The 27,491-nt window shown below is 42.4% G+C and overlaps 1 protein-coding gene across 5 annotated transcripts in view; it reads right to left on the bottom strand.

The window, feature by feature from the left end:
* The window catches only part of ST8SIA5 (ST8 alpha-N-acetyl-neuraminide alpha-2,8-sialyltransferase 5), a 75,140-nt gene that overhangs the window by 18,085 nt on the left and 29,564 nt on the right, over window positions 1–27,491 (bottom strand). For 3 of the 5 annotated variants that reach the window (XM_057405719.1, XM_057405720.1, XM_057405721.1), the window contains 2 exons: window positions 21,774–22,479; window positions 8,046–8,153 (listed from right to left, as the gene is read on the bottom strand). In XM_057405719.1, the coding sequence (XP_057261702.1) occupies window positions 8,046–8,153; window positions 21,774–21,904 (239 nt within the window). In that variant the 5' untranslated portion in view covers window positions 21,905–22,479. Of the gene's footprint in view, window positions 1–8,045; window positions 8,154–21,773; window positions 22,773–24,405; window positions 24,554–27,491 lie in introns of those variants that run through there. The other 2 variants (XM_057405722.1, XM_057405723.1) reach the window with 2 other exon arrangements.

The raw sequence follows: 27,491 nt of genomic DNA, 5'->3' as shown, positions 1-27,491 counted from the left end.
CATCAGCATCAAGGAATTCGCAAGACAGTATCTGGTCAATAGACTATTAGAAAAAGGTTATTTTCTTTCTCCTAAGAGAGCTGTCCATGTATTTATTTGCTTCACAGCAATCCCCCCTCTCGCTACAGACACTGAAGCAAACTAGTAGAGGTAGGTTCCTGGAGCACTGGCCAACCTTTTCCAGCAGAAGTGCTTCATGTTGCACTTCTCCAGAACACAGCTTTTGCACACCAGGTTCTAGCACAAGGAACACGGGTTCCCTCAGCCCCTGCGGATGTCCTTTAAACACAGCTCCTCCACTCAGCAGGGTCTGGTCCTGCTGGGAGTGTTTGGGGACCAGCCCCACATGCTCTCCCAGAGGAAGCATCAGTCTCACCCACTCCCTAGGCTCTGAGTGCTGCTTCTGCTTATTAACTCCCACTCTAAACCATGTAGCTCCCTGTGAAAGTAGTTGCCTGTCAGAAAGCTTAATTAGCACAAATGGGAACTGTCCTCCTCATCATCTTCCTCAGCGTGATATCCACCTAAGATATAAGGGTGTAGTGCAGTTTATTTTGACTTATGCTCTTGAGTAGTGACAAGTGACAAACCTGACTACACTACTCCTTGTGCTACAGAAAAGGGCTGTGTTTCACTTTTATCACAGTCATGTTTTATATCCATAAAACAGAGTTGATGCGTCTCCAGCAAAATATCCTGTCGCTGCACTGCCTTCACTTCCCCCTCTGAGATCTAAACTGCTTTTACCCATAGAAGGTCATAAGCCTACTGGAAAACCAACACAATAATCCATGATTCTTCATAATAGGGAATCGCAGCAAATAGCACAGTTGCATGTGGGACTGCGTTTTCCCATGGCTCACTGCTCTGTGTCCATGCAAGTCATTTGTTGCTTTCAAATCCACATTAAATCCAAGCATCAGATGCTCTATCTGAACACCACACAAGCTGCAAGTGCTCAGAGAGGACACCACTTTTTTATGGCTCTCAGCACTGAATGCCCAGAAATGAGATGCTATTCACTCTGTAATTTTCCTTTTTTTGACTGAGCCTTACTTCTTTTCCAACCTTCATGTCTCCCATTGCAACCTCACTTCCAGCTGAGCAGCTTACTGAGCTTGCTAGCGAAAGACATATTTGGTTTCCCAGTACACCAGCTAACTCTTAAGTCTTTGATCATCTCCAGCTGGGTTACTCCTGCTTTGATCAAAAGTAAGCTTTTCTTGATCATGGCTACATGAACTTAAAAGCCTGGGACTTCAATCCTGCCTTAAAGTGACACTTGGATTGAGGCACTGATTTGTCTGATATATTGAACAAAGGTTTTAAAATACAATTGGGTGTTAAGCATCTTTTAAACAAGAGCATTTTCTCCTGCACAAGCTGCCTTTCCATTTTGTTCATTCCTGCAGTACTAGTTCTGCACGGTTTGCAGTGAGGCTGCAGCACTTATGCTGCAAGAGAACAGAGTGTAACAGGAAGGATTCCACCTACCCTGCAGGAAAAACAAAGATCTTTCCAAAAATATACATTATCCAGTGACTAAGAGATGAGAATAAATGAACCAAGTCGTGCAGGCTTCTGCTAAATACTAAGAGTACTGTCCAATTAGCAATGCCTGCGCTCATCAGTCTGGGCAGATCCATGGCCAGCCGCAGGTCTAGTTTCACCACCACTACTCAGGTACATAGCAAGTGTTCCAGAGCACATTCCCCAAAGCACATGAGGATTCACATTCATCTGACTAGGCTACAATGGGATCTTCAAACTGCTGTAGCTGAGGTGGAGCATATCATCACTATAAGGGCTCTGGAAAACTCATCCAGAGCAAAGCAAATTAGGCATTGAAATCAGTTCATCAGAGAGCACATTGTGACTAAATCACTTTGCTTCTACTAATATTTCTATGTAACAACTTCAAAACCTACAAGATTTAGTCAAAAGGTTTAAGGGTCTGACATCAATATAGTGAGCTTTCTCCCCTCAAAGAATGGATCCTACCACTTCACATGGCATATTCTCCTAAGATTACTTTGACCTCGTTTGGAAGGCACAATCCCAGTTTGGTAGATAAAGAAGTTGATGTAGAGGCTCTCGAAGGTCCTTTCTGACCTAAATGATTCTGTGAGCGGCAGGTAAGTCCATGGCAGGCAGAAACAGGGACCTTGGGCTCTGCTCTCATAGATGCTGCACAGTGTCTATGACTACCACCAAGAACAAGAGCAGTCTCTGAAGTTGATGGAACTCATAACAACCTTTCATACTGTACCTTGCAAAAGAAAACACCTGGGCATACCGATGTTAAATGAGATCCCCCTGCTCTCACAGTTGGCAAGTGAAGCAGAAATGTTCTATGTCCTTAGATTAATTTTCACTTCACTCGGGCTGCAGCACAAAAAAATCACACTGCTGCATGTGTGTTTCTGCCATTTGAGAGTTGTGTTGACTGGTCCACTACAAGATGGTGCTTGAAAGACAGAGCTGAAAGAGAAGGTGCGGTGGGCACAAAGAAAGAGGGAGAAGCAACAAGTGTTCTGTTACGTAGGTTCGTTAAATTATTCGACTACCTCCTTGGCGACAACAAACACAAAAAAAAGATGGTTTTCACTTCTCCTGGTGACCAGCCGTTGATGCCAATGTCACTGGAATTAAGTGGTTTAAACCACTTTACCATCTTCATCTATAATGCTACCTGATGTAGTAGATGTCTAACTGATCATGAACTTTCAGTATATGGTTGCAGTTGTGAATAAAATGTGTCACTATAAACTGTCATGTAAAAAAAATAAAATATAAGCAAGAGAAAATGGTCATACATCTTTGTATGCACTATGTGGTAATGGCTCTTCTGAATTACTGCATCCGGTTCTGATATTTCATCTCTGAGGGTTTGAGATGTTGGTGGGAGTTACAAAAGGACCTGCAGAAATTAGTTGGGTTCTAAAAAGTATGAGAGGCGTATGAAGCTTAATCTAAACATATGGTGACTGAGTAGGGCAACACTGTACCAGGAAGCAATTAGTAGCGACAGGAAGCTTTTTAATACAGTATAGCGAGGAAAAATAAAATCCAGTGGCTGGAAGCTAAAGACAGAAATGGCATTTCTAATGCAAGGCTGGTTTTCTTTCTAGAAGAACCAGAGTAATGAAAAAAAAATAAAATCAAGAGCTGTAATTCTTGTACAAGAGCTCATGTATCCCGGGAGATTCAAGCAATTGAGGTTAAAAGCTATTAACCCATGAACCTCCTGATTATCCACCTAGGATATTTTGAAAGGCTTGGCTAGATTTGTTTCTTTACAGTGTGACAAATCTGTCTGGATTTTCATAATAAACAGCATCAGAAATGTCCATCCACCAAGACAAAGTCAGCTTCCCAAGATAGCCTGCTTATCTTCCAAATTGAAGATTTTTAATTAGAAAAAACAAAACAACAAAAGTGTTTCCATGAACCAGCCCTAAATTCGTGTGATCTTCCAGAGAAGAGGAGTGGCTTTCATATTTCTGTCCTTTAAAAGCAGTTCATTGATACCTATATGTACCTCACAAGTAACCTTAGAAAAGTGTATTCACCCATCTGTCAAATCTCAGAGGTGCTCCATTTCTAGATTTCCTGTTTGATCTGCTCCCCTAAATTCACAGACAGTTTACATGTTTGTACAGTTGACCATAGCTGTGATACCCTGAGGATATGTTTTTCATAATGACTTTGACAGCTCCTGGCAAAGTGGCACTGACATTCTGATCTTGATCTGTCTTCACATCTCAACACACAGATCACAGAATTAACAGAGTGGTTTGAGTTCAAGGGGATCTTTAAGCTCATCCAGTTCCAACCCCTGCCACGGGCACGGACACCTTCCACTAGAGCAGCTTGCTCCAAGCCCCTGTGTCCAACCTGGCCTTGAACACTGCCAGGGATGGGGCAGCCACAGCTTCTCTGGGCACCCTGTGCCAGCGCCTCAGCACCCTCACAGCAAAGAGCTTCTGCCTAAGAGCTCATCTCAGTCTCCCCTCTGGCAGGTTAAAGCCATTCCCCTTGGCCTGTCCCTACAGGCCCTTGTCCAAAGCCCCTCTCCCTTTGTAGACCCCCTTCAGGTACTGGAAGCTGCTCTTAGGTGTTCCCAGAGCCTTTTCTTTATCATTTGAGGATTGTTTGGCTCTGCTACCCAATACCACAACAGCAGTATGAATTGAGCAAACAGCCACTCCAGCTAATCAGCTAATGCTAACGCTGTTCCCTTCTCATCTGTCCTCTTACTCTCTCTACAACTGGTCTCATATACTACCCAATACAGCTCTGCTGCAACAGCTGCAGGTGTAACAGCAGGAGCTAAAGCAGAAACAGCCCTAAATGACATAGCAAAATCCAGGGTACATCTGCAGGCTGCTCACCCACATCTGATAAGCCCACCTTGCAGACCATACTTCCAAATCAACACCACTACCCCCTGTGCTTTCTAGGTCATCTCTCCCACAGATTGCCATGCATCTTTGTTTAGAGGTTTTCCTACTGTAAAATGTGTCACCTAGAATGATTTATTGGAGAGTATACCGAATTCTTGTTTTAGGTACACTTTGGTGTTTTTTATTTTCACAGTAGCTGTATCAAAACATGACCAGTTGCTGACAAGCAGCAGTGGGTACATTTTCAGCTGCTGTCCTGGCCAATGAGGTCTGATGGCCCAAGGCCTTACTGAAAAATGCGATTTTGTCTGAAAAATGTGATTTTGATGAATCCAACTGATTAGACATCTATTTTGTAGCCACTGGGGACAAAGCTCCAGATTTGTCATACTGAAGAACTCACTGTACAAATTGACAGGCCCAAAAGCATAAAGCTCATGTCTTCTCTCACCTGTGAAAGGCTTCTGTGGTGTCAACACCTAAGTCTTACATTGAAATTTTCAACTCGGACCAGTGGCAGAGAACATCATAACCCAACCAATATAACAGAAAGATCATCATATCACTAAGACAGCTTCTTGGCAGCAGAAAATGCTTTAAGCATGAAGACTCAAAACCCCAGTAAATTGTAAAACATTAAAAAGACAACAGAGGAATCAAGGCTCTAGGACTGCACCAGGTAGAACGTTTTACCTGATTTCCCATGTCCTGGGTTCAGCAGAACTAACCAAAAAAGTATTCCATTCCACAGCACGTCATGCCCAGTATATAAACTGGGGGCAGTTACCCACAAGGGCTAGATCACTGCTTGGGTCGGGCTGGGTATCAGTCGGTGGGTGGCGAGCTATTGTATTCTTTTCCCTCATTATTTCCCTTATCATTACTATTATTGGTGGTAGCAGCAGTGGTTTGTGTGCTACATGCTACTGGACTGTTCTTATCTCAACCCATTGGAGTTACATTATTTCAATTCTCCTTCCCATCCCTTCGGGACTGGGGGGAAGAAGACGGGGAGTGAGCAAACGGCTGCATGTTTTCTGGGTTGCCAGCTGGGCTTAAACCATGACACCCCACAAGAATGTTGTAAGATTTGTAATACATAGTGAAAGATAAAAAGCAAAAGGTATTTTTGCTTGAGCAATGGCTCAAGCAAATGGCACAAAAAAATGGCTCATTTTCTGAAGCTGTGTAATGAACTCCCCTGCACAGTAAACACATTCCAACTGCAAGCCACTCTTTAACTTTGTACATCAGTTAAGGTCTGAATTAGCTTATCTTGAGATCAATAACATGACATTCTTTGTTTCTTTCCTACTTACAATTTTCATGCGACGTTTAATCTTTACTGTTCTGATATGGACACTACTCTTGTGAAGACCGGCTATCTTGTAATTCTAATGCACTTTTATTCTCTCAGTGTGCTTTTGCTTTCAAAGTCCTTCATTTTTATCCAACAAATCACTCCTACAGAATGAGTTGTCAGTGTCTCTACACTATATATTAAGTTACATAATTAAAACATAAAGAGTAGTTGTAGAATATACATGGGTTAATACCACAGACGTATAAATAGTTTTGTGCACTTTAGACATCTCTCTGGAGACCTATAAATATATACAAGTAAAATCAGGTCAGTAAAATGCAGTCTGCAAGTTTTCCATTTGGTTGAAAGAATTATTCATCACAGGAAGGCTTGTTTTCAATTCATTTCAACAGCCTGAAGTGGGGTGTCAGATTAAGACCCTCAGAGGATGTCTAGTGATGACACAGCAAGAAAGGTGATTAAAGGTAAATAGTAAACAATTTATGACACAGTACTCACCACACTCTCACCTCCAGTTCTAATATATATATTATATATATATAAAATTATATATATAATATATATAATACAGTTCTATTTTATTTTATTATATTCTTGGCTTTCAGACAGTAGACAAATGTATAAATAAAATCCACAACACACTTATGTGCAATGTGTGTTGCAGCCTTTAACTCAAAATCCCCCTCTTTCAGATCCATAGTCATTAACACGACATAGACTTTGAAACTGACATCTTTTATTGATGTTATAACCTTTGAAATTTTTGTCTAACTTGTGCAGCTTGAGCCTGTTTGTATAAAAAAAACACCTGCATCCTGAACCTCTTTGTCTGTCAAGAGGCTAAACATATTAAGAATAGTAGTGGCATTCAGTGCCTTGCACATAGTATGTATTTTGCAGTCAAGAGTTTTGCTTCCCTATCCTGCAAGCAATGATGCTTCACTGTTTCTGACAAGAAAGAGTATATAGAGGGGGAAATCTATACTTATTAATATTCTCACATCTTTATGCTACATTCACTTCTTTTATATGCCAAGGGCCTAAACTGGAGACTTTACAGACTACACAAAGAAGGCAACAAAAGGATAGATGATAGATAGATAGATGATAGATAGATAGATAGATAGATAGATAGATAGATAGATAGATAGCAACATACATAGATAATTAACCATTTTTCCCTTCCTCTGAGTGAAAAATTGCAGCCTACTTTGGTTCATTTTCTAAAGAACCTTAACTAGTTAAATCAGCAAGTACTGTTCATACAGGATCAGGTTACAGCAACAGGAATTGCAGCATTGCTGTGATTCAGTGACGCTGGATGGGTTTTGGCAGGTCAGGCTTTGCACTTCTGCTTGCCTTTGAAATGCTATCAACTCCACAGCTACAGTGGTGTACAGTTAACACAATGAAGGTTTTTTAAACAAAATATGTCATTTAACCAGGGAGTGTTTTATTTACACATAGGTATTAATTGTAAACTTATTTTAATTCATTTTATTTGTTCTTTCACCTACAGTCTTTCTAAAATATCCCTGCTACTTACTGAACTTGATACTATACATGACTTAGGACTTTTAACTTCTACAACTGAGGTTCCAGGAAGATACCCCAATTATTCACCCTGTACCTGTACCTGTATTTATGCAGATGGCCTGTGATAGCTATGGAGCTCTTGAGGCACGACTATAGCCAGTTTCCTCACTATGCACATGGCTCTCCATGACCCTTCAGATACATGCCAGTCAAAAGGATCCTGCCACAAATCAGTACAAAAAGTTCAACAGCACATCAGTGCTTCTCAGATTTTAAAAGCAGTGTCAATAAAGGAAATACTACAGTCTTATCTATATAGAACATTTTTCTCTACTAGGCCCTGGAAGGATTTCAATTTAAACTATGGGTATTTTAGAATACATATTCTCTTATAAAGGAAGCCTTGGGCCAGTGTCCTCTGTGTGCATCAATACTGTCATGTTGGGACATTCTTCACCCAAGTCCCACCCTCCCAAACTGTCACTGTCACATTGACACATAGCATTGGTGGGAGAACAGAAATAGGAGAGACCAGGACATGGAAGTCCCCATCCTGTGTACTGCACAGGTGAATATGGCATATTACAAAATGGCCCCAAAGCCTTGAAGGGGTTAAACAGCACAGCGTGTGTGTATCCCTGGCATCTTCTGTGCCATGGGGAGTAGTACCAAGCAGCCAAAGAAGGTTGCAAATCTCATTTTTCATACAGCCTGCACTCAAGTTATGCTTTATACAAACAGAGAGAGGTCTCTTTAGTCATTCCCTCGGGTGTTGGTACCTGGTGCCTGTGTCACTGCCACTCTTCACTGCTCCGTCATCCGTGAAATTAAAGGTGCCGGTCCAATTTGCCAATTCCTCACCATTCTGCCAGCTAAACTGCAGTCCTCTAACAAGAAAACGAGGCAGTTTATATTTGATATCATTCATTAAGTCTATCAGCATGAGTTCTCAATGTCCTTTTTCTTAACACAGAAATGCGACTATGACACATTCATCAAAACCAATAACATATCAAGAACCAAAAGACATCATCTCAAGGTGGAAAGAACCAATTTTCCCCTCCCATAGACTTTACAAGTCATTGGCTGAAAACAATACCAGACTCCCCAGCCAAACTGGGAGGCCAGTAATCATCTGTGCTCATAAACAACATACATACGCATGGAGTGGAGGAAGGTGCAAAAAGCTGGAGACATGGAAAACTGCAGGGCCAAAGAACTAAACCTTCCAAACTTCAATTTTACAACTACAGTAGTTAAATGTGGTGGGCACTGGGCCATTCCTCTGACTTTCTGGCCATGCTAGCAAAGGAATTTTCATTTGACGTCTTCTCTGAGTCACAGTATATTGCTTCTCTTCTTTGGGAAGATGACATTTTTAAGTCAATGCATATCACAATCATCATCTGTTTTCCAAACTTTCACAAATTCATTCCAAGACCCATGATGCCTATAGTCATCTGGAAACTACACCTAGAGTTGGGAGGAAATTTCACATGAATTTAAAAGGCTGAGTCTGAAGAAACATTTGACAACACAAGTCAAGTCTTTCCCTTAGCTTAGAAGTCAACGAAAAAGAATCCTGCAGATTGTTATTTTTAATCTTCTCCTTTTTAACCCAATTTCATGATTTCAGAAGCCTGGCAGCTGAGTTGTGAACATTTGGTGCTGCCAATACTGAAAGTTAACTTCCCGGTTGGGCTCTGCAGGGACAGCCAGGAAGCAATCTGCCAGCCTGCTTTGCCCACATGAAAGGGCATTCAGTAGGACCCCATTAGTTTTCATGGTCCACAGGCTTATTACAATGGCTGGAAAATTTCTCAGACCACATCCATCCTCCAGGCCAATTGGCAGCAGTTACAAACACAGAAAATTAAGACGGGACAACAACATGAGGTGTGAAAATAATGACTCCTGGCTTCCTGCAGCAGAGAAGTGGAGCGGCTCTAAACAGCTCCAAAAACATATAGTAGGAGTTCATTTGTTCTGTATTGTGGAAATGTATGCATGTAACTTCTGGTTGTCAGCTAGTTTAAGACAACCTTGTCTAAATATCTGCAGTGCGGGCATTTTCACATGACCTAGTTGAACTGGTTCTTAAAAATCACAGAATCACAGACTGGTTTGGGTTGAAAGGACACTAAAGCTCATCCCTGCCACGGGCAGGGACACCTTCCACTATGAACTGGTTCTTAAAAATCACAGAATCACAAACTGGTTTGGGTTGAAGGGACACTAAAGCTCATCCCTGCCACGGGCAGGGACACCTTCCATTAGAGCAGCTTGCTCCAAGCCTCTGTGTCCAACCTGGCCTTGAACACTGCCAGGGATGGGGCAGCCACAGCTTCTCTGGGCACCCTGTGCCAGCGCCTCAGCACCCTCACAGGGAAGAGCTTCTGCCTAAGAGTTCATCTCAATCTCCCCTCTGGCAGGTTAAAGAGCCATCCTAAGCTGTTCCCCTCCCTTCTCAAGCTGCCTCCCACAAAAAAAGGTAGGAGAGAAGCACTATGAAAATCTTAAAAAAGCTTCCTCTGACTCTTCCAAATGCATTTTCATTTCTTGCATGTTCTCCTGTAATCTAATTTTGCTTTTAAGTGTAAAAAAGGAATATTTCAAATTACGGAAGCCAAATTTTTGCTCATGGGAGATCCATTCTTATTACTTCTTACTTAAATACATTAATGCAATTTTCCTGTTTTCCAAGAAAATCAAAACAAGCCAAAGAGACTGTGCTGATCCCCATAAGAAAAATGAGATGATATTGCATACTTACACCTTCACTTTTAGGCTTGTTGAAATAAACACTTGTGATTATCTACCATGTACCACAGTCTAACACATTTTTTTGCCATACTGGAACTGGTATGGAAAAATATTTTTTTGAATGTGCATGTCTCTTTAAAAGGCATCTATATATATGGCCTTAAAAATATGTTTTAATTGCTAAGGCAGCACTGAATAATACATGGGGAGAAAGGGTAGAAGTGTGGGAAAAACAAGCTGGAATTGCACTTTTTAATTGGTTTTAAACTAGACATTTTGGGCTTAGATATGAAACTGTATTAATCTAGATTAATAGCTGGTGTCGTTGTATCCTTCAGAGGTGAACTTTCCTAAAGCATAGCTAACATCCTGGCAAATAACAGCAGGAGGTAAAGCTCCAGGGAGGGGGGTGAATCTGTCCATAAAGCAAAAGAGATGATAAAACCACTCTATTGCCTTCCTCTCATCAAGCCTTTTTTGGGAACAGGGCGTACTGCAGCTGAGGCTTCAAGTTTAAAGGAGGACATGCACATTTTGGGTAATATCCAAGAGGAGATCAGGAAGACTAACACTGAGGAATGGTAGGTATGTCTTATGATGAACAGCTTAAAATACTTAGCTTTGAAATGGCAGAATACGGGATCCAATTGAGGTACAAAAATATTTAACACAGGCAAGAAAGGGTTGAGGTATGACTCTTCAACATGGTAAGCACAAAGCACAAAGTGCTGAGCTGAGGTTAGGGTCAGGAGTAAGCCAAGTGTCTGCCCCTGAATGTGACAGGGAAAGGGGTCCACAGGGTGCTCTTCTTTCAACTCCAGATACTCCAGAGGTTAAGAACACATAGACTTGAGTACACACAAAACGCACTACCAAAGAAGCATTACACAGCTTATAGGACTGAGGCTGAGACCAAGCTGCTGCTCTGCTTTTTCTGGCATGGTGGAACAATAAACTTCTTCCTCCTAGTAAGAACAACTTCCATGAATAATGGTTTGTAGTATACAGACTAAGTAGAAATCAAGAATGAGACATTTAAAAAGCACTGACCTGAGTTAATTCTGTTTCTAACAAGATTACTGAGAGTTCTACCATTGATTTCAATCAGCCTTGAGCTGGGAGATTTCAATTTAAAAGTATAAAGTTTTGTAATCCTCTCAGCTGTCAGTAGTAAATGTTCATAAAAGCTGTCTGGCCAAATCTGCAACAGCCTGAGAAAGTAGGAAACAGACTTCAACTGCTCCATCAGTATATTTCTTTGGCATATTACTGTAGTTAAATTCACTCTCAGCAGTAACTGCACTTAAATAGGTAAACAAAGAAGAGGTGAATTAAACTGTGAATCAGAATTGCATTAGGAAAGCACATGCAGGATGGAAACAGAAAAGGAAAAGAAAAAGCAGCAGAACAAATAAAAGAAGGAAAGCAGAGGAAATTACTTAGACATAGATGTCTCCCATGTAATTTAGACAGTGCATGTCAAAGAGTTTAAAAAACAGAAAAGCTAATTTTAAACGTGGGATCATTACCAATGATTACCAGTGATGGAACTTCGCCATTTGCTCAATTTGCCCTAATGCTATTTCCTTCTAAAATTAGTACATTTCCCCAATGTGTGATGATGATGATGACAAGGAAAGGCTTTTTAAAAAATGCAATAACCAGAAACACTCTTACTGCAGAGATGCTATGTCCTGCCCAGTCACTGTAAGCAAATTTCTCATTAAGGTTTATGGGCATCACTAAGCACAGGACTTACCCCCAACAAATAAGAGTATGAGTAATGTGCCTTACATTAGAGAAACTCTGTGAAGTGGGATGTCTTAGCAACAAAGACCTTAAGTTTCAGGTAAATGTCAAAGCAATATTTTGATCCTAATTAGGAATGGTAAATGTTGAATCAGTATGTGGTCAAATAAACACTGGCGCAATGTAAGTGTAGCAGGAGAGGGTGAAAAAAAACAGAAAATTAACAAAACAGCAGTAATTCTGAAGTGCTTGTCAAGACCAGCTGTCAAGAAGCAGCAGGAAGCAAAGCAAAAAGCCTGTTGCCACAATTCAAACAAGAGACAACTCCTGCAGAAGCGGAGATTTTAATAGCAGAGGATATCAAGCAATTATGAGTCTTTTGAACTGTAAGGCAAGAATGAACAAGTGGATAGATTGCAGCATGAAGACTCATATCCATGCTGCCATCCCACTGAGATCCCACCTCAGGGTTGTCTCACCACCTTTCTAAAGCACGGAGGGAAGGTGACAATTCAGCTCAGACAAGAAGCAAGGCTTTTAAAAGGGAGCTATTCTACAGTTAACAAAGGGGGAAGACCCAACAGACTTCAAGCTCAGCTGGCAGTCCTGTCTGGGCTTTAACCAGAGAGCAGGCCATGAGTATGCAGCAGAATTTTTTCAAGAGAGACCCACTTGCTTGGAAGGTATAAGAGCAGTTTGGTGGACACGGCTGAGTAATTAAGTGATCAACATCTGTGGGTAACAAGGACCCAGTGACAACAAGGGCATTACACAAGTGGTGCAAGGAGAGGGCATGGAAAAGTACCCCTGCCACTCCAGTGCCAACACATTCCCCAAAAACCACCAGCTCATCTGACTCAGCTTGCTTGACTACCACAGATGGTCAAGCAAGGGGAAGCAGAGGAGTCTACAGACTCCTTCTCTGGAAAAGTGAAAGGAAGATATAAATGTCCCCAAGAGAAAGACAAATTACTTCATTTTCTTTCTGAGCTCCATCTCTTACTTGCCTTCACTAGTCCTACTCTTTATTTCTAGCAATTCTCATATTCCTTCTCTATATACAGTCTTCCTATCAAAAAAGCCTTTAGGAGGTGACAGCAAGCCCAGTATTTTTGACGCCAGCTCCTACTTCAGTTAAAAGCTAATAAAATACAGATTGATTCTGTATATACCATTATACTGTAATAATTACATTTCTATAGGCCTGGTCATGTTGTTGCATTACAGGGTTTCGAACTACCCAAACACAGGAAACACAGACAGTCCAGGTCATGCATAGGCTCCCTAGAGTCAATGGAAAATCACTTCCTTTTCACAGTATCTCAGTTTCCCTGTTTCATAATTCTCATGCCCTTAAGAGGAGGAACTGAAGACTTCAGTGTTAAATGATCATACTACTCTCTTTGCAAATGGAAAGCAATGCCTCTAGCCTGTTAACAGCTAGGTATTAGAAAGTCAGGCGGTTAATTTTGCTGAAGATCCAGTTCCTTCTGCGAAATAAGGAAACTATGACTCACTGTGCCCATGGGGTGTATGGAAAATAAAATGAAAACAGTGGTACGCATGACTGACCTGCAGATGAGCATAATTGAAAACACTCACTAAAATGGATCAGAGAACAAGAGGAAATTGGATAAGAAACGGGAATATCAGGAGTCTCCAATGTGAGAGACTACTGTGCACAAGTGAAGAGAAGCATAATGGCCAACAGAGATAATAATAATCATAGAATTATAGAATGGTTTTTATTGGAAAGGACGTTAAAGCTCATCCAGCTCCAACCCCTGCCACGGGCACGGACACCTTCCACTAGAGCAGCTTGCTCCAAGCCCCATCCAGCTTGGCCTTGAACACTGCCAGGGATGGGGCAGCCACAGCTTCTCTGGGCACCCTGTGCCAGCGCCTCAGCACCCTCACAGGGAAGAGCTTCTGCCTAAGAGCTCATCTCAGTCTCCCCTCGGGCAGGTTAAAGCCATTCCCCTTGGCCTGTCCCTACAGGCCCTTGTCCCAAGCCCCTCTCCAGCTTTCCTGCAGCCCCCTTAGGCACTGGAGCTGCTCTAAGGTCTTCCCTTCAGGAGCCTTCTCCAGGCTGAACCAGCCCAGCTCTCTCAGCCTGGCTCCAGAGCAGAGCTGCTCCAGCCCTTGCAGCATCTCTGTGGCCTCCTCTGGCCTTGCTGCAGCAGCTCCACATCCCTCCTGCGTTGTTGCCCCATAGCTGGATGCAGGACTGCAGGGGGGCGGGTCTCATGAAAATATGTGGCAGAGAAGGAATGATATATTCACTGAAAAGAAAGAAATCCAATAATATAGGTCCCATGAGAAGAAAAATATGGATAGAGAATGTTGGAAACAGGTACATCTGATTACATCACACATTTGGCCATATTATATCAGGGACAAGCTTGGCTCTGCATGTTACAGGAAAATGATAGTATTAAAGTGGTGGAGGAGTATATTTTGACTAGCACGAAGAGCAGATTTGGAAACATAGGTGGGAAGCTTCTGGATTCTAACCACTATTATAAAGAAAAGGGGTTTGTTTCATGTAGCACTTTTCACGTTTGGGTTAAATTTTGAATCAGATATCCACATCCAACATCTGAAAAACCTGATATAAAATCACTTCCTAAGAAAGATGAAACACACACAATGGCAAAACTCAAGTGGTCTGCTTAAAATGGGACACAGTGTTGACAAGGACATCCAGGACATCGAAGGATACCTTTCAAAATAATATGATCTTTCAGTTTCTCCTCTATGGCTGGAAGATAAACATCCAATGAGTAACAGATTATCTGCATCAATTTTATTTGTAAGAATTATTCATGATTAAAACATTATTTGTAATAATTAGGGGCAACTCAAATGCCACAACAGAATGATATGACAGCGAGGCAGATTGTTTTCTTTACAATGAAAAAATGACAATCAAGCCAAACATTTTAAGATAGATACCAGCAAATTCTGACATTTGGGATCACAGCTCACTCCAAAGATAACCTGATGCATCATCGGTACCACAAGCAGTCTCACCACAGCATTAGCAATCTGACTGAGCTAATCACTTTGCATCTCACTTTTCCAGAACTAATATGTTCAGTATCAGGGCAAATGCCCCTAAACTGCAGTATATTCTTCAGCATACCCACAGTGCCCCATTTGCACTAAGGGCTCATGCTGAAGATGATGAACAAAATGCCATTTAGAGTTGATGTGCCTGTACCCAGCATCAGTCACAGGGGTAGGTAGTGCTCCCTCTCTCCGTGGACAGAAGCGAATGGCTCAATCTCCTCCTACCTCCAAACTGCTGACTGCACAAGATTTTCAGCTAGGACAATGAAAAGCCTAGCTTTGGCTGTGGTTGTTCTTATGGAGAATGCCATGAAACTACCAGTGACAGAGACTGCTTTTAAGGTTTTCATCGTGAGCATTAAAGCATAGAAGTAGCTAAATAAAGAGAACGTAGCAGGACAGTGACTATCTGCGGGACTGATGAAAAAGCAAAATGGATGCAAGCAACAGAGGGCAAGGATGCCTCAAAGAAATGAGAGGTTAAGTTCACAGTTTGCCTGAGGGAGGAATGGACTGCTGAGCAATGAATACACTTGAATTAAAGAATGAGAAATGAAACGAAAAAGCTATCAAGGGTAAGAATGAGGAACAGCGAAAAGTAAGAAAATGCAAAGCTTTGCACAGTGTTTATGTCTAAACCAAATCCAGCAAGTGAAAGATCAGGACACTCCAATCAGGTCAAAAATAAAAAACTGGATTACCAGGAGGTCTGCAACACCGGCCGTGGAGGTCAGTGATTGAGGATGTGATCATGCACAGGCTGGTGGGACATAGGTTAACACAGCTCAAATCACAAAGAATGGGTTCTGGGCTTGGCTTTCTGCGTGTGTAGCTGAGATTGAACTTTGTACCTGCCCATACACAGAGAGAGAGAAGAAGCAGCTAGTTTTCCCAAAATTATGGCATGTTGTAACAGATGGTTTTGAAGGAAATGTCACAGGGTTTAAACCACTTTGGATGACAGGCTTTGATTTACAGGTGTTGAATGCTAAGGCATTCGCATAACTCAACCATTACCTTGTCATACAGAGGCAACAGATCTGGGTCAAGAGCAGAAAGCAGATTTGGCCTAGATATTCAGCCAAATATTAAGAAGAAGCTGTTCCCATGGACAGAAGTAGGCCTAGATCCCCGCACAACAAAGTTGAAGAAAGCTGTCATGGGGTATTATATGAATTAGAATTAGGATTTACTTTTCTCTGTATTAATCAGTAAGCCGCATTTTGGCTGGTAAATGGGGCACCTGTAATTCACTGCTCCAGGTCAAGAAGCTTCTGTAGAGCTCCTAAAGCCCAGTAAAAACTCATATAACCACAGACTGATTTGGGTTGGAAGGGACCTTAAGGCTCATCCAGTTCCAAGACCCCCCGACACGGGCAGGGAGACATTCCACTAGACCCGGCTGCTCCAAGCCCTGTCCAACCTGGCCCTGAGCACTGCCAGGGGTGGGGAATAAGCACTAGAATGCTTCCATGGTTAGAACTGGATGAGTTTTAAGGTTCCTTCCAACTCAAAACATTACTGTGATTTTATGATCTTAATGGCAGAGGTGCAACACAACAGTGCTAGAATAAAGCAAATCTAGAAGGAACAGGCGCACAAACCCTGCCTGTTTTCTGCATCAGAGCCAGGGAACACAAGAGAGGAAGTAACATACTCTCATGCTCTGGTACTAAAACTTCAGCCGCTTGATGCTTTTCTTTAAAAGTGTTTAATACTACACATCAGGAAAAAAACCTCCAAGTATCATATGACAAAATTTTGGCTTTGGAACAGTTTTCACAATGAAAGCCTCTGTTGCAGCCTGTGGTAGAGTTGTGATTGTTTACAAATTTTGTCAGAGCTTTAACTCAGAGCTCACGTCTTGTGATCTCTTTTGCTGTAAGGAGACAGGAGCTTTACATAAAGCAATCAATAGCAGCAATGAGAAAGGAAAGGGGATGACTAGAGGGGATGACTTTGCAGACAGCTGAGTTAATCTATCAGCTCCCTGTTCATTCTGCCCTCTTCATCCCATTGCTGCCTCTCCTCTGAGCTCTCCCCAAGCACGGCCTCCAGTGCTCCTCATATCTCTCAGAAAGCTGATTCAGTTCCTGGTCTTGGCAAGGTCAGTTACGCAGGATGGGGATGCCAGCACCCTGTGCCCCATCCCCTTGAAATGCTCTTGGGAATACCCTGTAGTAAGAAAAGCATGGCTGGAATCTCAGCTTCTCCAGTCACTTTATGGTGATGACCATATCCAACAGATATACATATTGGTGTATACAGCCTCAAGGATTTACTGTCTCCTGAAGTTTCCAGCGCTCTTTTCCTCTAAAGAAAACCAACCAAAACCAAGACCTGCTCTGCAGCCCCATCAGGGATTCATAGAAGTGACTCACGGGTATCATGGTATTTTGCTGGGATAATATTTCACTCTGGTGAGACATGGAAAGGGTCACAGAGCTGTATGTTGAGAGATGACTCACAATGTCACCTTCAGCTTACGCTGCCCGGGAAAGATGCTTTAATGGAAAGAGACTTTAAACACTGGAATAGATCGTCTTAGGACATGGTTAGCATCTTCACAGGGTGTTATGAACAGGTCAGAGGAGCACACACCAGGTATGGGGCAAGATATGGCTGTAGTTCCTCAAGAGCCCAGCTCAGGACAAAATACAACTCAGACCACATGCAGCCTCCATGTCCACACTGCAGCTACTGCTGTCACATGATCGTGTCTTACAGCATGGCACAGAATAAATGATCTCTCAAGTCACAGTCCAGGTTTATTTTCTGTGGGTTTATTCTTTACTTTCCTACTCTGTGCAAAAGAAAAAGAAAAAAAAAGCTATCTTTCTTGCGTGGGTAAGGAAAAGGGTAAAGATGTCTGAGGATTGATTTAAAACTGTTGAAAAAAATCTGCTCCAGAAATACCAAAATGGCGGTATAACCTCAAGTTATGAGCAGCTGATATTAATTACAGGGTACACACGCATAAGAGAGATGTTTTATTCTCATTTAAAAGATGTAAGGCTTTTAACTAACGCAGGCTGCCTGCATAGGAAGGCTTGCTGTTTCTTCCTGTGTGATTCTTTGAGTTATTGTACATGCCCCCTTTGACAGACCTTAGGGTAATCTCTGTTTAAAGTCTTTAATAGCTTTGAAAATGTGTTCTCCTCACTTGGCTGGGAAAAAAAAGAAAAGCAGTTTTGAACAGGCAGATTCCCTTCTTCAGCTGACTCTCACCCTGTGCAGAAGTTAGGCTGTTAAAAAAAACAGCATTCAGTGAATTTCCCACCAATAGAATATCAGTATATAACGAAGTATTGCTCTGATACTTTTCCCCTGCCAAAGCAGTCAAAGGACTGTCCTATTGATATCTCCTATGCTACAGGTTGGGAGATGAAGATATGGACCCTTTCAACATTTTTTACTGTAGAGGCATTTTCCTGATGTAATCCAGGATTACTCCCTGCTGGCCAAATATGAGCCCACAAAAAAAAAGGCCAGCAAGCCCTCAGCTGAGCATCTGATTCAAAAGGAAATTCAGCTGAAAGCTGAGCATTGGAAAGATGAGTCAATACAAAAGCAAGCGGCAGCTCTGGATTTAAGCAGAAGTCCACAGCATTTAACCTACTTTAGCAGATCAATGCAGCGGATTTTTAATCATCACATTAATCCTAAAATAAAAATAATTACCCCAGAGATCCGTATTAAAGTCCCTTAATTATATCTCATTTCACCATCCTTTTTACTCAGGATCAGGGGCTACAGAGACCAGAGCTTTCCAATGCCACTCTCCAGCTTGTAATTTAACTCTCTCATTAGGATACAGTGATAAGGCACTGGCCTTGCTGAGAGCATCCACATCCATCCCACTTGGGGGACAACTGAAAAAGGGGAAAAAAACATGGGAAAGATTCTGCTTCTAATGGCATAGTACCAAACAGCAGGGGAAGGAGCAGAGAACATTATATGGAGGGTGAAAAATATGTGAATACTCAGAAATTCAATCCCTACGTTCTCCTTCCAGCAATGCCAAGAACTCATTAATAGCTCATTAAGGGGAAAGAGAAGACTTGAGAAGAGGCTGGGCCCCTTATCAGTTTTCACGGAGCAGAGTTTATGTCTTGCAGCATCCCTCTCCTGTCTGCAGTCCTGCCACCCCCACAGCCAGGTTTGGGAGCATGGCAAACACAGGACCACAAGCCTCCATGGCATCCTCCATGGGGAGCTTCAGGTGGGTTTTTATATCAATAAAACCAGGCAGTTCCACGCTTGCAAGGACAAGTGTCATAGCACAGCTTACACCTATGTAGTGTTAATTTTTCCATCTTTCTCCGAGAAAAGGGTGGCTTTGTCCACACAGTTTACTGGGACCATTCCCTAGTCTATACTGTCCACTGCTTGTTTTAGGTCATATTCCCACTGCTTTGCTGGCCTTTAACCATTTCCATCATGTTCTTGCAGAGAAACAAGCTATCCCTGTGTTAGGCTGGACAATTTTCATGTTTCTCTAAATATACTGGGGAATTTCTTCCCACTGCCTTGGGAAGAGGCCTGTTATCATTGCAGATGTCGGGATATAAGCAAAGGGTATCATAAAACCGGCAGCATGTTGAATTCTAGTGAGTAAATAGCTTTAGGTTTAGGCAACGTCCCCATGCTCCAGCTTGGCCAGAGGCACCAAAGCTATAAATATCCCACTTCCCCTCTGCAAGAATGCTCTCCAAAACCACCAGCTCTACTGTGGCCCCTGGAGGTACAAGCTATAATGTGTCCAAGGAACGTCACAACTGGCATCAGCTTCTAGCAGGGGACTTAACACCGGAGGTTTGTGAAAGGAAAGAGTAATTCAAAGGTTACAGCTACCTCTGCATGGAGTAGACTGGCAATCAAACTGCCCGGGAATGGTCACCATCATGTACTGCAGGGCATGAGATTGAGAGAGGGAAAGAGAAAGCAGAAAAGTACCTTTGTGATAATATTATGGTAATGATGTAGGCTGCTGTGTAAATCTCCTTTCTGTCATTAATAACTGACAACCCAAGACTGCCACATCCTGCATTTTTATTTCCATGAAAGATGAGAACTACCACTTCGAAGAAGAAAGGAGATAAAGTGCTTTTTTCCCTGCACTGAGCGGGGTGGGAAACCTCTTTAAGACTCTTTCATCTGATAAAAAAAGAGGAAAAGAAACAATTATAAGCTGGAATCAAAATAAAATTAAATACAATTAAATAAATAGTGTTTTCCATTCAAAGTGACAAAATGTATGCACATCTCCCTGCTCGAGCACTCTTGATGGCAGAGTGCTCAGAATCAGACTGGGAACTGGACATCACCCTTTCTTCATTTCCTGCAGCCCACTGACAACAGGAGAGGCTCCCAGGGCATGAGGCAGGACAGAGACCGGCCACAGAGGTCACCCACTGGAATAGTTTTAGTTGCATCTTCTCATAATTTTACCTTTTCCATTTTTCATTTCAGTCTGTCACTACTCCAATCCTGCTGCAGTCATTTTGACTTAGAAAAGCAAGTGTTGATAGGGCTGCAAGACCTCCAGGTCAAATGGAAAAAACTGAGAAAATAAGGCAACTGGTCATAAAGTCATTGTCTCAACACCCAGGAAGATCAGTATTATCTACCTAACAGGTTCCTGACGCCCCCAAAGATGAAGATTTTGTAACTCCTGGGTAGCCATTTTCTTTAGAAGTTTCCATTCATGGTTAGATTCCTTCCTGCTGCAACTTAAGTCCATGGCTTCTTATCATGTGGTGAGTCTTTACAGAGATGGGTTTAATATCTTCTTCTTCATAGAAATAGTTTGGGTATTTCAAGACAATTATATCCCCCCTCAGTTTTCTCTGAGCCAAACAAACAAGTTTTCTACACTTCTGTTCATTCTTGTTCCTTCCAACTGAGTCACACCTTTCTGCAAGTGAGGTGCCCAAAAAAAGCGTCCCCCAGCCAAGGCTTCACTTCTATGCAAGGCACACAAATTGTTTTGTGGATAACTACAACACTCCTGTCTATACATATTAATATTATGCTTGCTGTTCCCTCCCAGCAAGAAACATTTGCTGATTTGTCAGCATTTTGCTTGCTCCTGGCACAAGGCAAACAAGTGCATCAGTTGAAACCCAAGTGAGAATCAAACCATTGATCTCTCCTGGCATAAAAAGCAGCTAAAATCCAGTAAAAAATTCCACAGCAGCTGCCTACGCTACTGAAACCCACTTACCTCAAAGCATGTGAAAGAAACATTCGCTTTTATAAAACTGTACAAGCCGTAACAACTCAGACTAGATTTAAGTAAAATACACTCTGCATGGGTCAAGGTTAAACACTTGAAGATCCCCACCGGTGTTTGCTGTAAAAACAGCAGCATCACTTTTAGATCAAAGACCGATGTGCTTTACAGCAAGGCAGTCTCAGCAGTAATTCATGAGAACACAGCAGTGAAAAATAAAGTGCTCCCACTGTTACCTGGAACATTAATATCACCACTTTGATTTTAGGAATCACATCCACGTTTGTTTCTACAGACATGAAAGTTCAGGCAATGAGCAGGCTACCTTAACCTCTCAAGCCATTTCAGCCTAAACTTATATAGGGTGAAAAGCCTCTGTGTCAGGGTCTGATCAGGGGCAAACACTCAGGTGGTGCAAGTCAATCTAGTTTAAGTTAAGTAAAACCTGGACTTTTACAACAGCTGAGGGTTCAAACACAATCTAAGAAACACAGAAATCACTATATTCTCCCCATCATTTTACTTCATTAATAATCTAACAGACATTACAGATGCCTGATGCAGTGACAAGATATTGTCAGCACAACACCCAGAAGTGATCTGAACTGTTATAATAGTGCTGCTGGATCTCTATCTCAGCTCAGTCCAGTCAGACAACTTTTCCTATTCCATAAAATCCCCCCCTTACCTTTTGAGATAGTTTCTCCCATAGAGGATCTGCTGCAGCAAGGTGACCACGGCAAAGGCGCAGATGAATATGAAGAACAAAGTTCTGTTTCCCAGCAAATCCCTGCTTGACGAAGGGTCAGAGTATCCCATCCTTAAAAGCCACTGAAGTGCTACTGGGGAAAATTCAGTTCATTGTCACCTTCATGCCCTTTTTGCTGGGAAGCGGAGAGGAATGCTTCCTGGCTTTTCTGTGAGCAATACAAGGACGAGGTGTCCCATTGTTTAGCCCCGATGCCCCTTCCTTGCCCCTTTGGATGTTTACTTCAGGACTGTGCGTAATGGCTTGCTTCCATGGTAAAGTTTCCAGGAGATTCAGATGTGGGTAAAATCTGAAATCGTCTCTCAGTGCTCTTTCAGCACAAGCAGCCTGTGCTGTGCAAGAGGCATTCTGTTCCCTCTAAGCCTCTCTTGAAAACCCGCTGCTAGCAATTATCTACTTCAATCCCATTTTCAAATTCCAGATGGGGGAAGCTGCAAATAAACCAGGGAACTACAGCCAATGGCAAGCACAGGGCTCCGGCAACCTGCGTTGGAAGCACATAGTCGTCAGCTCTTCTTTGCTTCTGCTCAGTGATTCCAACAAAATGTGCTCGCAAGGAGACGTGACTGGGGTGTGCTATTATTGAACAGGCATGTAATGATCATGAGGATTTCGTTCAGTCTTCCTGCAAAAGAAACAAAAGCAGCAATCTGGTCAGGCTAGCAGGAAAGCTGCAGTTTGTGTAGCAGCGTGCTGTTCGTGCCATCCCTTCGGTACTGTAGCATTTATATGCAGAATGCACTGCCTTTAGTCCTACACCGCTCACTATTTGGGCTGCCGTGTTTCCGCGGGTTATTCCTTCAGAGTAAGCACAAGCAAGGTCACTATGCATCTCTTCAAGGACAGAGATCTCAGCTCCTGCATGCTGATTTACTGGAGGCTCCGACTAGCCTCACAGCCGCAGAGAGGGAGCCTGCCTCTCAGTGCAGGCTCTGAGAACCATTCATTTAAAGAGACAATTATTCTGATTGTTCCTCCATCAGAAACAGTCCTCTTTTGAAAGCACAAAGCAACAAGACCTTGTCCACAACCACCGTAACTCCTCTAAAAATTTCCCCATTGTGAGGAGAGGCTCAATACAGCTCACGGGGAAATCAATGGGAGTTTTGTTGCTGATTTCACTGGGAGCAAAATCTGGCCCCAACCCTTAGCTTCTTTACAACAAGTTCCAATGAAAGCTTTATCCATGAATGAAACACCCTGGCTAGGAGGTTGTTTTGCCCCAATAACAGATGAGAAAAGGATTTTGACAAAATTGGGGGGGGGGGGGGGGCGGGCGAGGGGGAATCCTTTGTCTATGAGAATGGGAAGATTTTCATATGAATAAATTTTCCAACAGTTAAATGTTGCAGCATGCCAGCAGCCCAGCTTCTGGACTTTGCTGTAATTGGTGCTGCATGGCAAGAATCACAGAATGGTTTGAGCTCGAAATGACATTAAGTTCATCTAGTTCCAACCTTCCTGCCATGGGTGCAGATGCCTCACCCTAGACCATGCTGCCCAAAGAGGGGACAAAGGTAACTTTGTACAACCCTTTCATCACGGTTCTTGAAGCCAAGGCTAGTCCTCAGCATGACTTACAGCCATTCAGGGAAGACAAGTAAGGGCTAAAGCAAGCTTTGCCTTACCTAATTTTAGGCAGCAAAAGTAACAAAAGTGTTTAAGGTAAGCACATGGTCACCCTGAACTCCTGCAGACAGGAACCCCCAGGGGAGAACAGCCCTTTAGACACCCTTAACTTTAAGGGAAGGTTAGGGATCCAGCCTCTGATAGATCCTTCTTCAGTCCCTTCTGAAGGTCCCACACACGCATTTAGAACCCTGCTAAATGCTTCAATTATCACCTGTGCATATAAAAAGAGTGGTTATACTGGGTCAGGTCAAAGATTATCCAGCCCAGTGCCTTGTGTCTGACAGTGGCTACAGGGAAGTAAGTGGAAGAAGAGAGCAAGGACAGAGAATCACAGAATCATAGACTTGTCTGGGTTGGAAAAGACCTTAAGATCACTCAGTTCTAACCCCCAGGCATGGGCAGGGACACCTCACACTAGACCATGTCACCCAAGGCTCTGTCCAGCCTGGTCCTGAAGACTGCCGGGAATGGAGCAGCCACAGCTTCTCTGGGCACCCTGCCCCAGCACCTCAGCACCCTCACAGGCAAGTTCTTTGTTATATCTAACCTAAACTTCCCTTGTTTTAGTTTAAACCCATCACCCCTTGTCCTATTGCTACAGTCCCTGAATACTGAAACTTCCTTGGGAACACTCTTACCATTCTGTGGTTCAGCATCTTCTTCTATCAATGAAAGAAACACAGTATCTTGGTTAGAAAAACAACAAGAGTTGGATGCACTCATTTGTACTGTACTGGGAATAATACACATACCAGGGGACTGCAAATTAAATAGCAGAAGCAGTTTCATTGCCTCTTGTAAGAGTCATCAGCCATAAGGCCAAATATGTTTCTTGCAACAATCAGTTCATGTAAGCCCACATAATATGAGCTTGTTTCTATATAAGAACTGTACCATTTGGACGGATCTAACCACATACCCTTCTCTGTAACAGAAAAAGCAGTATGGCCATCAGAAGTCACAGACTGGGACCCCACAGGATGCTATACAGGCAGATTTGTATGGAGAAACTGAGAGGTGAGGTCAGTAGGGCAGACATGAATGTAAAGGTCCTTAGGACTTTGATTTCTTAGATTTTCACTGAAGCCTTTGAATATCCTCTCCAATAAATTTGTCTCAGTTGCTCCAGGAGTTATTTTACAATAACAGCAAAGTATTAGCAGAATCTGGCTTCTTAGGACCTTCTAAGGGTGTGATGAAGTTTTGCAGATTTTAGTATCACCTAGGTTTTGGTGAAAATTCAGCCTTTCTTCCTCCATTTCCCTCTTTTTTTCTGGAGCTCTCTGTGCTGTAGTATGCCAAACTCGTAAGCCTAGCAGCTATTCGTTCTCCTGGTGTGATGGTCAGCCTGAGCTGCATTAAACAGCCTGGAAGCACCACGCATTCTCAGTCAGTCTTTGATTTGCTGTGTTCTCTCATCCTTCTCTGCTGTATCAGAGCTGGCTAGAAGATACAGCACCTGAGAGGCCTATGTGTAGGAGAGCTGCAAGCCTAAAGCAAAAAGCAGAGAGGCTTTTCTGTGCCAGATCTTGCACAGACACCGTTCCTCATGTCATATGTAAAACAAATCTGTTTTCTGCCTTCAGCCCAGTCCTACAGTGACACTGCAGAGCTGGAAGCAGAGCAGCTCTGCGCAAGCATAAAGAAAGAGGATGTCTACCAACAGATTTTCAAAGGATACTCAAGGTTGCCTACAATATTTGTTGTGAGTGAAAACAGTCACACAGTGCATGCAGAAGGGCTGAATAAGCAATGCCAGCACTCATTCCCAGGGGCCCTTTGAGAGCTTGACTTACCAACTACAGGCCTTCTGAAAAGCATCATGCCTCTGCAGAGATTTTACAGCCTGCACTTAAGGGCAACAAAAGAGCCCCTCCAGAGTTTGAGAAGGGTTTGGGGAAAAGGACATTAAGATGTGTGGCAAACATGTTTGTTGGACATGACTGGGGCCCAGATGCCGTGTACACTACTGAGCACTAGTCATGTAGGCATTGACCCTGAAACTGGCAATGTAGCTACAATGGCACTAGTAACATTTATAGAGTGCAGGCCACATCACACTAAACTCCAGTTAGCACCATGCCAGAACACAAGAACCCAGTAAATAAGATCTCTCTTCCATCACCAAAGGATCAAGTATCACTTATATCAGCCACTCAAAACATCTCTTATGAGATGTTGAAAGGGAGACGGATAATCTTCATGACAGGCACAAGCTCAGAAAGGGTATTCCTATATTTTTTCTTGGAGCATAGACCTCAGAGGCTAAGGCAAAAGTGGCAAGATGGAACTGCTCACAGCCTATTGTAATATGAAACTGCCAGAAGCAGTAAGTCTTACACATTGCTGGCCTTTATTTGTTGTATGTGAGCTGCTTACTAAATATCGTCAGAGATAATCTATCACAAGAAAACTCCTCCAGCTGAGCAGTGAGACTCTGAGTCTTCTAAGACAAACATGAACATGTTTGTCTATGATTCTATGAACATGTTCCAGAGAGTCATAGCCTCCAATGGGACTTCATTGTTTGCTCTTAAATAAAAATGAAGCAGAATTTTTTTTTTTTTTTTTTTGAGAAGTTAATATTGAATCTCAAAAAGCAAGATATCTTGGCCAAGGACCAAGACACACAAAGAAAGCTGAATTACCAAAGGCACAAAAACTGTTAGGAGTAAGACTGTTTCTCTTGTGCAGGGAACAACCACATCTCTGCTGGAAGGACAATATGCAGCCCTTAATTCTAAGCTGCAGTTTATGTTCTAATGCAAATAAAACAGGTAACTTAATTTCTGATGGACAGGTCTGACGGGGAATTTCCTTTCACTGAACCTCTCATTTGAATAAGTGTTTGACTGATTATGCACTCTAATTCCACCTGAAGGCAAGGTCATTTAGTAACTCGGATAGCAGGATTCTCTGTTGGTTGTTTAAACCACTGAACAATTTAAACTCACAGTATTTTACAGGTTCAGAGTAAAGCAAAATGTGTTTCACATTCCTCTTCAGAGTTTTTTCTCTCCCTGCTCAGCCACTCTCCATTCCTCTTCATGTCTGTTATGCAAATTAAAGAACTTCACACACTGCATAGCAGAATAATACAGGCTGTAAGTGACTTTAGTAGAACACTTTTTACATCTCATTCTTTCCCCTAAATTAAAATCAAATCAAGTCAATTTACAGTTTCTATGATGCTTGTGTCAACTGCTAGATGCTAGATTTTTCAAAGCACTGGCACATAGGTATATGCCTGAAAGGGTCTGCTGAATATGAAACTCATAAACATATGCTTATCAATATTAATTCTTATGCAGATATAAAACATGAATTCATTAGCATAATCTAGCGCTTAACACAATGTCTAGTCCCCCCTCACGGCCACAAATCCATATGTCTTAAAGTGAAGGAAGCTGAAAGGATTCAGCTAAGATGTAAATATTTATTTCCTTCTGAGTTGGACTAAGCCATGAGGAGATGACAACAGCTAATTTGGCACCAGGTCTCCTACCTGTGGAGCTGCCTGAATTGGAGGAAGTGTTCTGAAGATAACATATGGTCTGTACACTGAATACACATTACATCATCTATTGAATAGTGACCACTCTCCTTCCAATTACGGATCGCATAGGCTCTGGAGGAGAAATGGCCCAGTGCATAATATATCTCTTTTTTACACTGCTGACACCACCTCTGTAGGAAAAGGAATGGGGTCTTCCTCTTACTGGTAGGAAGCTCTGATGAAGGGCTGCCACAGCTAGAGAGCTGTTTAACTTTTAAAAGTTCCTTATAGCAGAGCTTGCTAAAACATACAGCAAAATGCAAAATTAAGCCAGGCTCAATGATAGAGACAGCCTTGTTTTCCCAGTGGTGTTTCCAGATTCCTAGAAAACATAGGAAGCTTAGTGTGATTGTTATGATCTTGTACAGGCTCACAACAACCCTGCAAATAACTGAGGGCAATGGAAGCTCAGTTTCTCTGTAGGGAAAAAGAAACAGGACCAAATTGCT

The sequence above is a fragment of the Pezoporus wallicus genome, unplaced genomic scaffold (genome assembly GCF_028554395.1).
Source record: "Pezoporus wallicus isolate ANWC-B61680 ecotype Strahan unplaced genomic scaffold, APGP_CSIRO_Pwel_v1 scaffold_13428, whole genome shotgun sequence".
NCBI lineage: Eukaryota > Metazoa > Chordata > Aves > Psittaciformes > Psittacidae > Pezoporus > Pezoporus wallicus.
Note: the sequence above shows the minus strand (reverse complement) of the source record. Positions and strands in the feature narration are given on the sequence as shown.